The sequence below is a fragment of the Dromaius novaehollandiae genome, chromosome Z (genome assembly GCF_036370855.1).
Source record: "Dromaius novaehollandiae isolate bDroNov1 chromosome Z, bDroNov1.hap1, whole genome shotgun sequence".
In the NCBI taxonomy this organism is placed as follows: Eukaryota; Metazoa; Chordata; class Aves; order Casuariiformes; family Dromaiidae; genus Dromaius; species Dromaius novaehollandiae.
In genome coordinates this window covers 38,540,473-38,554,884 of record NC_088132.1, presented here as the reverse complement: position 1 = coordinate 38,554,884, position 14,412 = coordinate 38,540,473, and the positions used below count along the sequence as shown (strand labels likewise).

The window sequence follows — 14,412 nt, the reverse complement described above, 5'->3', positions numbered from 1 at the left end:
ATAGTTTTGAGACTTTAAGTGTTTTTTGCTCAGCTCTAAAAAGGAAGGAGCTGCATTACTTTAACTTTTGGGTGGATGAGGTCTGCAGAACTAATATAAGTTGAACGTTTTAGTCTAGCCAGCAAATAAATAGTTCATACCTAGAACATGATCAGCTTGCTTCTCCAAAGCTTCCTGTAATTCTAAAGCAGGCCAGCCAGAATTAGCTGTGGCAAAAAAGCCTGTTCGCTGCACGGTGCAAGAATGTTTAAACAAGCTCATCTCTTTTCTGTCTTAAATTGGTTGTTGTTAGAGCAGGAAGATGTCACTGAGGTGTTGGAAGTATCAAATGTATTACTATATTTCAGTATCATGCAACATAGTTATGATGGTTCTCATCTCAAGGAGTTTATGATGTAAACAAAGTAGGTTAGAAACCACGGCCAGCAACTTGTGGCTTTAATACTGTGGTATGTGATGCATGGGGCTGCGTTATTTTTAGTCAAAAGTTTCTGGTTTTGTGATAGCCTTGCGGATTTAAGACTTAAGTGAATGTTTAAACTGCTTATTCGTCCTATCTCTTGACTCTATGCAGGACTTGTGTGTTGGGGGAAGGTGACAAAATGCATAAGTACGATTTGAACACTCAGCAGAGAGGCAAAGGATTGAAGGGGCATGGAGACTGAACTATCCTCTGACCCTTTAGAGGTGACTTTACAAGAGTGCTCAAGCCCCATTAGATAATGAAGGGAGGTTGCGTGCTGCCTGCATTGTACCCGTTCTTTAGATAAAGGACCACTTTCCAATGCTGTCAGGCGCATTAAATCTGTTTTGTTATCTAATATTTTAATTTTTAAAATCATAGGTATCTACAACGAACAGTAAAACACCCAACCTTGTTACAGGATCCAGATTTAAGGCAGTTCTTGGAAAGTTCTGAGGTATTTAAGTTCTTTTAAGTTCTCCTATTTGTTTTCAGATATGGTAACATACAAAATAATATGCTCTCTTTGTATTGAGACCTAATCTCCTAAATTCATATGAAATCAGATTGGATTGTGCCCTTCACGGGACAGAATGGCAGAAGGCTACTTAGGTAATGACCTGCGAAGTCTTTTGCCTCTACTTCTGTTAAATGTTAGATTGGTAGTGACTAAAACTTACTTACTGTTCAGCGACTTCTCCTGAGTGGGTTAGTTGGTCTGTCCTGTTCTGATTGGCCCAGTTGTGAGCAAAGCTTGTCATATACGCAGTGAAAATCCATAACTGTTGCTACTAATGGTTAAGTAAGGTCAGGAATTAAGAGAGCTTTTTTCCAAGCCAGTTTGCCTCCAGGAGTCAAGCTTCAGGGTTATTGGTGGGATAATGTGAACAGGCTTGCAGTGCTGCTGGCCATGCTAGATGTTGTGTGGATAGAGGACTTCAGTCACCAGTGCTATCAATCTGGCACCTTTCACAAACATTAAATATATTGCAAAAAGATCGTCTGTTATGCTTCTCTAAAAACATCAGTCATCTTATAAATGTGCGTAGTGGATTTGCTGTAATACTGAACTGTCTTTTGGCCAATGTCAATATCTTAGTTCTACTAATAAGTAACAGAGGCCTTACTACTGACAAAAGCATCGTTGATAGATAACTTAAAGTGGATTTATCAATGCTGCCGACACAGAAAACATCAGATATGAGGGGTAAATGATTTGACGTAGGGGCCATCTCATACGGCATATTCAGACTAACTTTAACAAAGAATAATATCAATTAAATTTAAAGTTTGTTAACTTGCCCGGAGGATTTCTAAGTACCTTGCAAATAAACAGTTTTCACAATATTCTGGAGGTAGGTTTTGAAATCTGGCCTATATTTAAAAGTAAGGACATCAATATTTTTTTATGATCCATAGTATGAATCTTGCATTATATTTACAGAATTTCTGTATCTTAACTTACTGTAAATGTAAGCTTTTCTGTTTCTATAGTGCCAGTTGGTTCTCTGTAATGTATAGGTGGCTAGCTAGGACCTTTGGCTAGTTTGTAATAACTTTTGACAAGTAGGTTGTTTGTTCCATTTAAATGTAAAGGTGTAGAAGAAAAGTAAATAGTCTGTATTTTTAAGTTTTCCTCTGAGAATGTAAAAGTAGTAAATCTGAGAAATTAGATTCCACTATATTGAAACACAGAGGAGTAAAGAAAACACTATATCCTTTTCTTTCCCCCCTGTGCCCGGTTAAACCGCCAGCCTTTTAACCAGTCTGTTTGCCCCTATTTGTCATTCAATTCTAGCTGCCGAGAGCGGTTAACACCCAGGCTCTGAGTGGAGCAGGAATATTGAGGATGGTGAACAAGGCTGCCGACGCTGTCAACAAAATGACAATCAAGATGAATGAATCGGATGCAGTAAGAGCTGATTTTTCGACTTGAATAATGAGATGAATTAATGAGGCTCACCAATTGCATTTTAAAGCTGTAGAACTAGAAAATGGGATATTAATTTGCCTATTGGCTTGGATTCTTAGCTGTAGCAGTTGACCACCCTGGTAGTACATGCATAATTTGCTTCTTTAAAACAAGAAATGCTGTTGGTAATCTAATTTGTAATGCTTGACTCTTTCATCTTTTGTCAGTGGTTTGAAGAAAAACAGCAGCAATTTGAGAATCTGGATCAGCAGCTTAGGAAACTTCATGCCAGTGTTGAAGCATTAGTCTACCACAGAAAAGGTAAATTTATTTTTCTGACTGTGTGAACGTAAGTGTTCAGAGCTTTAAAAAATCTTAATGAAGCAGGAACTTAATAATGTTAGAGCTCTAAAGTAACAGTCAGAGTTTTACAGGAAATTTTAATGCAAAAAATCTTCTAACTGTACCTTTTGCTTTAAACTACTCTAGCATTTCTGATATGTATTTTTTATATATCCCAGATATTCTGTTGAACTTGAAAGTTACTATATCGATTAGTGTAGAACTTTTTTTCTTGAAGAGTTTTAATATTATAAGTAACAAGTGAAGCTACAGTAGACATCCATAAATGTATCTGTAAATCTCATGGCAAGAGGCATTTCCTTTCAAACAAAAAGTGGCTGCACAAATCTGTTTAAACATCTTGTGGCAGAGTGTTGTTCTGTTAACTGAGTTTAAGCCCTTAATCAGGGATTTGCTGATCTTAAATTGGTCCACATAGTGATATTTCATCAAAGATACAGTTGAGGTAAATGTTTCTGGAAAGATAACTAGACTTAAAATATCAGCTTTAGATTTCCTTATTTCAGAGTGAGGAAATGTCCATAAAATTAATGTTTTAATCACCTGTGCAGCTGTTTTGTCAAAGACTGTTTTCCATCAGATGATTAAAAAAAAAAATCAAACATTGATTTGGTAGTATATGGAAGACTATAAATGTGCCTTCTGACATTACTGCTTAATTTTAAAGTATGGGGTCACCTTTCAACTCTGCACTTTCAAAAATGCATGAATGTATCTTAAGCTGCTTTCTCAAATCTCTACCAGGAGTTATTCTCTGTAGTAAAAAAAAAAAAAAAAAAAAAATCTTTGGACAGATGTTCTCAGGGTTAAAGAGTATTTTAAGAGGTAAGGAACATGGAAAATAAATGTGTTTGATTACTGTGGATTTGATGCCTGCTCTTAGATTTGAAGAAATGGATTTTTTTAGAGTTGTATTTAAATCGTGAGAGTATTATGTATCTGAAGCTTTTTTTCTTCTACAAACACTTCTGGTGTTCCGGCAATTCTACAAAGCCAGCACAGTTACAAATAAATTTGTATTTTCAATCCTTAAGTAAGTTTGATTAATATGATATTTTGTTCAAAGGTGTTTCATAAGTGTCAACTTCATACAGGATGACTTAGATGGGATTTGATGAGACAATCGTCTAAGTATTTGTTAGTGAATAAGCTCAGAACTTTGGCTTCATGGATGCCAGTCGTGCTGGTGTGTTGTTTTTTTTTTTTTTTAATATGCCTTACAACATACCTTACATACATGTCTTACATTACAGGACACACAGTCCTGTTTAAGATGCTTTAGTCAGTAGAAGAGAACAACGGAAGCAAATTCCCCTCTGGTGTCGATGTTCTCATTGAATGCTTTTTGCTGCTTTGCCCGTTCAGCTGCATGGGGCAGCTACCCTACAGATCAATTAAGAGTGTTTTGAACTTGCTGTGTAGGTGACTTGGCTTTTGTTTTGTGAGCATGGGTTTTTCTGAACTGGGCAGTTGGATAATACCGAAATGACGGTTTCTTCCATGTCTTTTGCCAGACAGGGTAGGCATCACATAAGAGATTCAGCAAATTATTTACTACTATTGGGGAGTTTTGGGTGCACTGTGTTCTCCTAAACATGGCTTCATTGTGATCTCCTTGTGTCATGGCCATGTGTGTTATCATGAGGTTTGGGAAATACAGGTTTTTTTCATCTGGTGAAGTCAAGGTTGTTGTTGGGCAGAGGTGTCTGCTCAAGAACTGGTTGTAAGCTGATCTATACTGAAGCGTAACATAAGATATTAACTATGTTATACTGACTGTTACTTCTGTATTTCAGAGCTTTCCGCCAACACAGCTGCCTTTGCTAAAAGTGCTGCCATGTTAGGTAACTCTGAGGACCACACTGCTCTGTCTAGAGCTTTGTCTCAGCTTGCAGAGGTTGAGGAGAAGATAGATCAGTTGCATCAAGAACAAGCTTTTGCTGATTTCTATGTGTTCTCGGAACTGCTTGGTGACTACATTCGTCTCATTGCTGCAGTCAAAGTGAGTACTACTAGGAAAAATGCTACCTTTTGTTTAAGGTCACACTTCACACGCTCCTTAATTTATAGATCTGGAGTACATGCATGTCCATGTGCATTTATACACTTGATCATGCAGTTAAGACTTGCTGAGCTTTTGCCTGAATTCCAACTGAGTAAAATGAATGAATCCATAATCCACACACACAATCCCACAATAAAAATGGTTGTGATCAAAAATGGGCATGGATTAACAGGATCCAGACAAAATGCAAATGGTGAATTTCCTCTAATCAGAGCAATGCTAACTGTGTGCAGTATTTAGGGACCCCATGCTAGTTAGCATGCAGTACTCTTTTCAGGTAACTGATTTTTTTTTCCCCCCATAAAATATTTTCAAGAACATAATTTGGCTGTATCAGGTAGGTAGCCAATAGTATCAGTAAGTAAGCAACAAATATCATTTGGGGATCTGCATCTCATTTAAAGTATTAAGTTTTGGTATAAATCATGTGGTACAGCATGATTTGGTTTTGACATGGGGAGTGATGTCTGACAGATTTTATCTGGAAGTATCTTTGAACTTGTCAGGTTGTTCGGGGAAAAAAAATTGTGCATGCGTACACTTTAATTCTGCTACCTCAGTCCATTGCTAACGAAAATGTATTGCTGGATAGGTATATAGTCAGTGAAAAGGTTTAATAGAATCTGTGCTTAGAGAAGCGTTCATATAATGCAGCACTTTGTAGTGGTTGCTTTGGTAGTGTTGTGATGGGACAAGGAACAGAACGAAAATGAAATGGTGTGGGGCACTAAGGTGTCTCCTGTGAGGAGGCTTATTAAATGCTCTCCTTTATTTGTAGGCAATATTTAGCTATGTAATCATGCTGCCAAATTAAATGCAAGACCACTTGTGGTAGGCACAGTGAAGTTTCTTTGAGTACACTTGCTGCAGTTTTATCCAGAAATATATTTCCTTAGTAGGAATGTAGACAGCTCTAACAATTCCAATGGCTTAATAACTTTGTCCATCTTTACAGGGTGTGTTTGATCATCGAATGAAATGCTGGCAGAAATGGCAAGATGCTCAGGTCACCTTACAAAAAAAACGTGAAGCTGAAGCAAAGCTCCAGCTCGCCAACAAACCTGATAAATTGCAGCAAGCTAAAGATGAGATAAAAGAGGTAACACTATCAAACATTTCTGTTATCCTGGAGTCCAGTCTTTTTTGCATTGGTTCATTCATTCCACATTAATGCACTACTTTATATGGTTTTTGTTTACAAATCACTTATTCATTTGCTGTTTTCCATATTTACTGAAATTGTTAAAAGGAATTTATTTAAAATATTAAATGTGCACAGTTGTTATCCATTCTAAGATCTGTAAGGCAGTTGAATTCTGTCTCTACAGAGTCTGGGAGATGGGAGGAAGGGAATATGGGCAAGCTTTAAAATGCTTTTAACTGTTACAGGTGGCTTGGGTAGGCAGAGGAGCATCTCAAGGCTTCTAAAACTAAAGTCTATCTAAAAAGACTAATGGAGAGCTGTTCCCATGTTTTGTTTAATGATGCTGCATTTCTGCCCATATATATGTGTGTATGTATATATGGTATAATTTCAGTAAAAATAAATCTAACATGTTGAAGTGTCATAATTTATACACTTTTTCTATCATGCTTCACTAAGGAAATTGAAGAGGTAGGACAACTTAATTATTTAACATTAATGCACATATTCTAGTTATGCATCAGTATTCTCTCATTAAATAGTGGGAGAACATCATTGCAGATTTCAAGCTATATTATGCTATTATTTCATTTGGCTGCCTCATTCATCACTAACCACAAGCTGCTTTGTTCTTTCTGAACTTCAGTACATTTTGCATATAGTGCTAAAGTTACTCATTAATTTGTCTGTCTTTTACTTTAAAAAAAAAAAAAAAAAGCCCTTGTTGACTGGTAAAACCTGAGTTTTGTGTGACCACATTCTTGTTGGTTGGCTCTCTTGATGTCACCCATCCATCCACCATACAACAAGTGAGCTGAAACTCCCTGGCAAAAATACTTCCTGAATATTTGGAGTTGTAGGAAATACTCAGTGACTGTTTCTCATTCCTAATGTAAAAAGAATTAATGATGTTTCTGGAGGATTTCTTTTTCTTACTTCGGGTGATTAGAGAAGGTTTTTAGTAAACCCACAGTTTGAATATGATGATGGTGAGTTATTGCTGCCATTGAAATAGAACTCAGCAACTGGGAATGTATAACAATAATCCTTCTGGCAGAGAAATCAAAGTGGAAGCTAATGCAGCTTAAGCTTCATCCATGACTCATTCCTTTTTGCTGCTAAAAGGTAACAGAGTAGTCCTAGAAACACCATACTGAGCAAGGGAAAGATTTCTCTTTTTCAGAAACTATAAGATTGCAGACTAATGCGGTGATAATTCCTGCAAACCCTTGTATTTGCACATCATGAAACTGGAGTGTTGGGTGCATAGGCCTACAGAGGCTTTAACTGAAACCTAAGACAGCTATAGCTGCTGTGGTAGGAAGGCACAGGTTATTTCAAAGCAGTCTTAATCTCCCTTTTCCTGGGCTGAGCTTTATATTGTCCTATTTATTAGCTAACTCTCTAGGCTGTGTGCCTACCAGTGTTTCCCTGAAACACATCCTGTTATGGCTTATTGCACAGCTTCATAAATGTACATCTGAAGAGACAATATGGGAATTTTGAATAAATATAAACTAAAAATATAAATATCTAGGTATTTGCTTGAACGTTCTTTGCACATTGCAACAATAAGCTTACATGGCACCACAGAATGCTCTTGGCAATAGACAGCATCACTGGACTGCTGACAGGAATATATTGTACTGGTGTACGTTGCTTCCTGGCTGCCTTTTTCTTAGGAAAATAACTGTTGCCATGTATATGAGCTGTTGTCATTCAGTCTGTTGAGATTAACAGATGCAGTTTCATTTTAGAAATGTCTGTAAGCCTATGTGTGTCTCAGTGTCAGGCATTCCAGAGAACTGATAGGTTTTTTATAATATACCTACACAGGTGGCTTAAATTTAACAATTTTAGAAAAAGCAGGTGCAAAAAGAAGCCTAGTAATGATAAGGTAATATAGCTGGTGATGCATTCTCAATGGTGTAGCTGGATCCCTTTTGCCATAAACTGAATGTTCATAAACATGACTTAGTGTTATGTAGTATTGATATGTTAATGCCATGTTCCCAGTATGGCAAAACCCTATGAGCAGCTTCTCTTCCTCTGAATTGTCCTTCCGTGCTGCTCTTACTCGCAGTAACTTTTCTACTCCCACTGTCTCTTTAAACAGTCCCCAGTGAGCAAGAGAGCATGTGCTTTGGCTTGCCCAAGCAACATGCAATCTGACTGCATAACCAAGAAATACATCCTCATTAGTTTGTCACCTGCCATCTACAGCAGAATTATGACAAAGATAAGCATATATGTGACCTTAAGCAAAGATGAAGATTTAATCACCTTTTCCGTCAATAGGAAAATACAGGGAACTTACTGCTTTTCGGAGACTCTCGCATTTGATTGTGACACATAGTCACAGAAAGCTTACAGGTTTAGCTTCCTCTTACAGTAGTGTTTGTTAAGTAACATAGCTTTAGAAATCTTTTTTCTTTGTTACAGAATCTTTGAAATATTTTTACTGTGTATTCTGTGATAACAAACCTAAGATATTTTTATAAATGCTATGTAGGCATCATTGCCTTTGGTGGTATCATTACTTTAACTGATCTGATGACAGATCCTTCTCTACAAATTCTTATACTAAGACTTTCCTTCAAGTATGCCTAAAACCAAACAGCTGCTTTTCAGCTCTTGAATGACTGTCACTAGTATACTAAAAACAAACCAACCACAGATACTGATAGACTGAATGGAGAACACAAAGCCTTATCTCTGCATGTCTTTCCTTTGCCAGTGGGAGACAAAAGTTCAACAAGGGGAAAAAGACTTTGAACAGATCTCCAAAACCATTCGCAAGGAAGTGGGAAGATTTGAGGCATGTATAATTGTTCAACTAACTGACAATTTTACTTTAATATCAACATTCCAAGCAAAATTGCTTTAGAGTTTAATCTGCCATAATTAATTTACTTTATCTATTAACAGAGGGAACGAGTGAAAGACTTTAAAACTGTTATCGTCAAGTACTTAGAATCATTAGTGCAAACACAACAGCAGGTAAGAGAAACCTTTTTTAAAATTCTTGTACAAGCTAATACTCTGGTATGTTCCATATTAGGTTAATTTAAAAAGACAGGCTTTAAGCATAGCAGTTACTAAAACATAGAGAATTGATTCTAGTCTGTACTAGATTGTTGAACGTAGTGATTGCTGTCACCTAGCTATTACTGTTCTTACTTGCATAGCTCTAATTTAGGAGAGCAAAGGAGAAGCTTTCTTGGGGAAGCGTGAGGGAGTAGTGTCTTCTGTTCTTCCTCTGAAATTGAATTAATATTTTCACTTGTAAATGGGAGTAAAGTGTATTAAATGTGTGCTTAAACTTACTGAAGAGATGTGAATACTTCATTTCTTTTAATCAAAAAAAGTAATGTGCTGAATATTTTACGGCAGTAAAATAACTTTCCGTTAAAGGTAAGAGTAGCAAACTGAGCTGGCAGACAAATTCTGTATAACTATATCTCGTGACACAGTGCTCAATATGTAAGAGTAGCTCTGTTACCATGAGCAGATGTGTGCATTTGTTACTTGTGGTTTTTTTCTTGCATCATGTAACAATGTTAACGGATAATAAGAAGCATCTGTGTTCTTACTTTGTCCTGTGGGGACAAGTTCAGCACCCAAGGAGGAAGGTGTATGTGTTTTCTTTTCCAACATTCAGTACTTAACAGTGAGGTGTTTTCCTTCTCTCCAAGCTAATAAAATATTGGGAGGCATTCCTACCTGAAGCCAAAGCCATCGCCTAAAAGAAGAATATTCCAAATAACAAGACACTCTGGATGTTTGTCCTGGATAAAAAACTAAATTCCACAGTGAAATCACTTTAAAATCATCCAAATAAACCACTATATATTTTATGAATTAACATGTGGCTCTTTTATATACTACAGCATTTTATTAACAAGCTGCATGTCCTGACTCTCTTTAAAGTGGACTGTGGCATGATGTTCTGCAATACATTGCTGAATTGAACACTATTGTGTCTTAATACTTGCACTAAAATGTGCACTGCAAGGCCAGAAAGCAGATATTTTTGTTCTTTACAATACAATGTTCTGTAGTATGTTTACCTTATCTTTATGAAACAAATTTAATTGCATTGATTAATGTTCACTTACACATTCCTGTACAAAATCATGTTTTTGTGATTACAATAATAAAGGGATGTACCTTGTGAAATATTAAAGTCTGGTTTGTTCTCTTCAGATGTTTAGCATATTCTTAGAAGTAGCATTTATAACAAACTGAGGTTATAACCAAGGCAGAAACACACCATCTGGTAAAGAATGTCAAAGACAGTGCTAAAGATTCACGAACAAGTATTTGTGGTAAACTATTTTTTCTAAATTTGATTCTCTTTGCTATAGGTATTCTTTTCACGTGAAGTTATCACCTTGCCTTGGTAAACTGTAATGCCTTAATACTGTTAGGATCAAAAGACTGAAGCTTGACCAATAGACATGCATCAGCTGAAATCTTTTCTGAATATCATACAAAGCTCCTGAAGGGCTAAGTTCACCTGCTGGTCAAATATAGATGTCATATAGGACTGATAAATTTAATCAGTTTTAATCTTGTCTTGAATGGTCTCAGGATACAAAAAGGAAAAAAAATCTTTCATTAATTCTGGTAATCGCGGGAGGAATAGAATTTGTATGGCTTTGGTCAAGAATAAAGAAACACTCAATACCATTTCTGAGCAAAATGGAAACTTAGATTCAGCTGAAAGATCACGCACTCTGATTTACACAAGGAAACTAGTTTAATCTTTTGAGATCAGTGCCTTCCCTTACTTCTGCACAGAGTTCTGTTGACTCAGTATTTCTAGGAATTTTCCAGGAAATTAGTACAGAAGCTAAGCAATTTGAAAAAGCCTTTATCAAGTCTTCATCAAGCACTATTAAAAAAAAAAAAAAAAACTGAAATGCGAAAACCTTAAGCTTGTAGTAACTTGTGCATCAGCCTTAGTCATTTTGCCTATAAGTGGTCTTGACCAGCTCAAGTATATAACAGGTTTGTTGTGAAGAATTTGAACTTGGCATAACACCCTGAGTGTTGTAATATACTTGACTTTGGCTTGCTCAGCACTAATGAAAATTGAAAGGCAGCTCATCATTAAACCTGAAATTAGTTACGATGAGAGTGGGTACTTCAGAATTAAAGACTAGTTTCAAAATGGTTAAACGTGCTTTCATGATCTCTTTTCTTTAAGCATATTCTACAGATTTCTTTGTTCTTGATCCTTTTTGCTTGCATCAGGATCTGAACTGAGATGAATTCCAGATTCATTTTTTTTCTCTGTAATGAGTGGGGGAAAAAAAGGAGCAGTAGCTTTCACATAGGTGTGGAGCTGCTTAGTCTTCTAGTAGGGATTAGTGTAACTTTCTGTCTGTCTGATTATACTAGACGGCTAAAAACAAGAATGAGTAGTGTAGAAGGATTTTTTTTTTCCTTAAAAAAGCAAAACCTGTGGGAGAACAAAAGCATGATAACATTTCTGGAATTAAGTGGCAGGGAGTTACTAATACAAATGTTTCATAGTCTTTAGCATCACAAGATTAATTTTAACACCCAACCTGATGAACTGTCACTTTTGGCTTGCATAGAACAGGAGTATTTCTAGGACCTGTTTGTTTTGCTTATATTCCCTTACACCATAAAGACTGAGTGATTGCTAATCATCTTTCCTAGTACAAGAAGGAGTAACATCTGTACTAGCAGATACTATTCAAACCAAGCGTATGGAGGTGTCGCTGAACTGTTTTCACTGTGGAGCTCACTGCAAGATACTATATTTGTAAGTGTCATTTTCCTGAAACTCCAAGTTACTAGTGCAGAAGAATCCTTAGAATGAACAAAATGAATGTTGGCAAAATAATGAAGAGCTACTGTTCAGGTGAGGAATGTAATACATTTGTAGTGCTGTGTAAAAGGTAAGTTGTGGTGCTATTGAAGTCTAGTGTCTCAGGTTAAAATAACCTGAGACATCTACAGCCATGAATTTTACATTATCCTTGTTCTTGTGTGTATCACATCCATTGTTTTTTTTTTTTTTTTTTAATTGAAAATGTATAGCCACTGGATGATAAGGTGATGTATTTCAAATTGAAGACTAATATTTCCTTGAAGGCATTGTTACCTCTTTCTTACATTGCATTCAGTGTTCTCATCTATTCTTTAGTCACTGTCCTTTTAAGACAGAATATTCTGCTTTCCCTGTCAATTATTCTTTCTTGTATCTCTCCCAAATTATTTCCTTCTGAAGACCTCAGCTGGGAGTTTGTGTTTTGACATATCTGGAGTTCATGCCCCAAATATGTCAGTTGCTTTCAGATTCTGGTGGCAATGACATGCTGGCTCTTAATGGGAAGTTCTCCATTCACCTGCAGTCTTCTGCCATTCTCGCTTTCACATGTGTTCTTTCTAGGCTTCCAGTTTTCACAGCTATTTTTTAGGGTATTTATCTTGGTCAAAACTGGGATGAATGATTTATTTACGTTCCTTTTTTTGGTACAGCAAATGATGTGTGTGCCTTGCCAATCTTAGTCATTGTTTCATTCTTTGATTAGTATATCCTGTGCATTCAAGTGAACAGTAAACATATGGTAAAATTATGTGTATGGTGAAACGATTATCTTAAAATGGGCATTATTCTGTCTGGCCTTTCATTTGCAAGGTAGAAGAGTCTGTGTAATGATTTGTACCCCTGGAAAAATGTGAATCTATTATAACTGTACAAAGAAAACAAGTTTAATATTAAACATATAAGGAGCTGCATTTTCAGGGCTGTTCAAGATCATACTTCTTATCTACTAAGAGGTTCCTCCAGTTTCTTTATTCTTCTGCCTTCCATAGTTGAATGAGAGGTGAACTTGCTAACCAGCAAAATAACTTTTGACTGCACTACTAAAAATACCTTTTTTTTTCCTTTCTCCTCCCAAATCTGTGAGGAAACCACCATCATATGAAGGGGAGACAAAATAATCTAAATCTGTTGTCTGTGGTAACATCATTTAGAAAAAGGGTCTCAGAAGAAGGTGGGAGGCAGCTTGGACAGAATTTGGAGGTGTTCTTTTAACAGCATAGTTACATGAAAACTAGAGTAAAAGAAATGCACAGTGAAAATGGAAAGGGGAGAAAAGATAAACCATATCTATGGTTCAAGAGATGATCAAAACAGGAATAGAGATGCACGAATTGTGAGAAAGGAAATACTTGCACCTTAGCCTCACATCCCATGTGGAACCTCCAGGTATGTACGCCAACCCACCTACCCACCCACCTGCTTACCTACCTACCTACTACCCCTGCTTTCAGAGATCCACTTCCTCATCAGCTTCCAACATCGTGGCTGTTAAGAGAGGTAAGTAACTTCATGTTTGATTCTGTGATAGCCAAGGCGTGAAAAACTTATATGTAGAAACCTGACTGACCTTTCCAGAATTGTCTTTCTCCCATCTTCTATCTTCTGAAGTCACATGCTTACACAAGATGGTCTAAGTTGTACTAACTGTATGCTTAAAGTGCTTTGTGCTGCTTTAGAAACAACTACAGCACTCCAAAAAGTTGAAGCTAAATCTTCACAGAAGAGAGAGGAAGAGGTGAACGCCTTAATAAGCAAATGTTGTTTTACCTGTGGGATTATGACGTGTGTTGAACTTTGCTACTATTTACTTAGGAAATCAGTATCTGTAGGATTACAATGGAGTGCACCAAGGTCACAAAAACTGGTTTATTTAAAACCAATCTTTCTGTTAGCAGTTGGAAAGTCAGCAAACCAAGGTTGACTGTGTTCTTATTAAAGACTATCTCTTTTTTTTTAATCCAGGCTCATGTTTTGATGTGTGCTTAACTTATCACTTTGATTAGAATTTTTATATGCATTTCCTTTGCCTGCTTCTAGTCAGGAAACTAGTCATTTGGAGAGTCCTTGAATAGTGAGGATTACTTACTGGGAAGTGTCATTTGAGAGTTGCTAATGTCTGTTCCTCTCTTCCTCTCCCATGATTCTTTTTTTTCTTCTTTAATTTCAGGACTCCGCAATCTTAGGCAAAGGAAATAAGATGAAACACTTGAGGAAAGGAGGATATGTGTGAGGAGGGCACAGGGAGAAGAGTTACTATTAGGATAGTTGTCATCTATAATCTCTTCATCCTAGCATTAAGATGCCAAATTTGCCTAGGGGGAATTGCACGGAGACAACAGGAGAACAGAGGAAAAGAAAAAGCTAGGGTGGGGGGCAGAGAGAGAATAGAAGTGGCCAAAAAAGCTTTTTTTTTTTTTTTCTTCTTTCTTCAAAGACATGTTTAGTTTTAGATAGACTGAAATCTGATTGTGAAAATAACATTCTCATTCAATCATTTATTCAAAGTGTGGCCTGCTTTACTGATTAGAACTTGTTCTAAGCAGTCGTCATTCTTGTTGCTGTCGTCTCTGTGATAGTGAAAGACTAAGATGGAGTCTGG

General features: G+C 36.7%; 1 protein-coding gene across 3 annotated transcripts in view; it reads left to right on the top strand.

The window, feature by feature from the left end:
• The window catches only part of LOC135324948 (sorting nexin-2), a 36,037-nt gene extending 24,369 nt beyond the window's left edge, over window positions 1-11,668 (top strand). For 2 of the 3 annotated variants that reach the window (XM_064502125.1, XM_064502123.1), the window contains 8 exons: window positions 845-920; window positions 2,262-2,375; window positions 2,603-2,696; window positions 4,535-4,740; window positions 5,759-5,902; window positions 8,685-8,765; window positions 8,876-8,947; window positions 9,643-10,133. In XM_064502125.1, coding sequence (XP_064358195.1) covers window positions 845-920; window positions 2,262-2,375; window positions 2,603-2,696; window positions 4,535-4,740; window positions 5,759-5,902; window positions 8,685-8,765; window positions 8,876-8,947; window positions 9,643-9,693 — 838 coding nt within the window. In that variant the 3' untranslated portion in view covers window positions 9,694-10,133. Of the gene's footprint in view, window positions 1-844; window positions 921-2,261; window positions 2,376-2,602; window positions 2,697-4,534; window positions 4,741-5,758; window positions 5,903-8,684; window positions 8,766-8,875; window positions 8,948-9,642; window positions 10,134-11,638 lie in introns of those variants that run through there. The other variant, XM_064502124.1, reaches the window with a different exon arrangement.
• The last annotated feature ends 2,744 nt before the right edge of the window (window positions 11,669-14,412 follow it).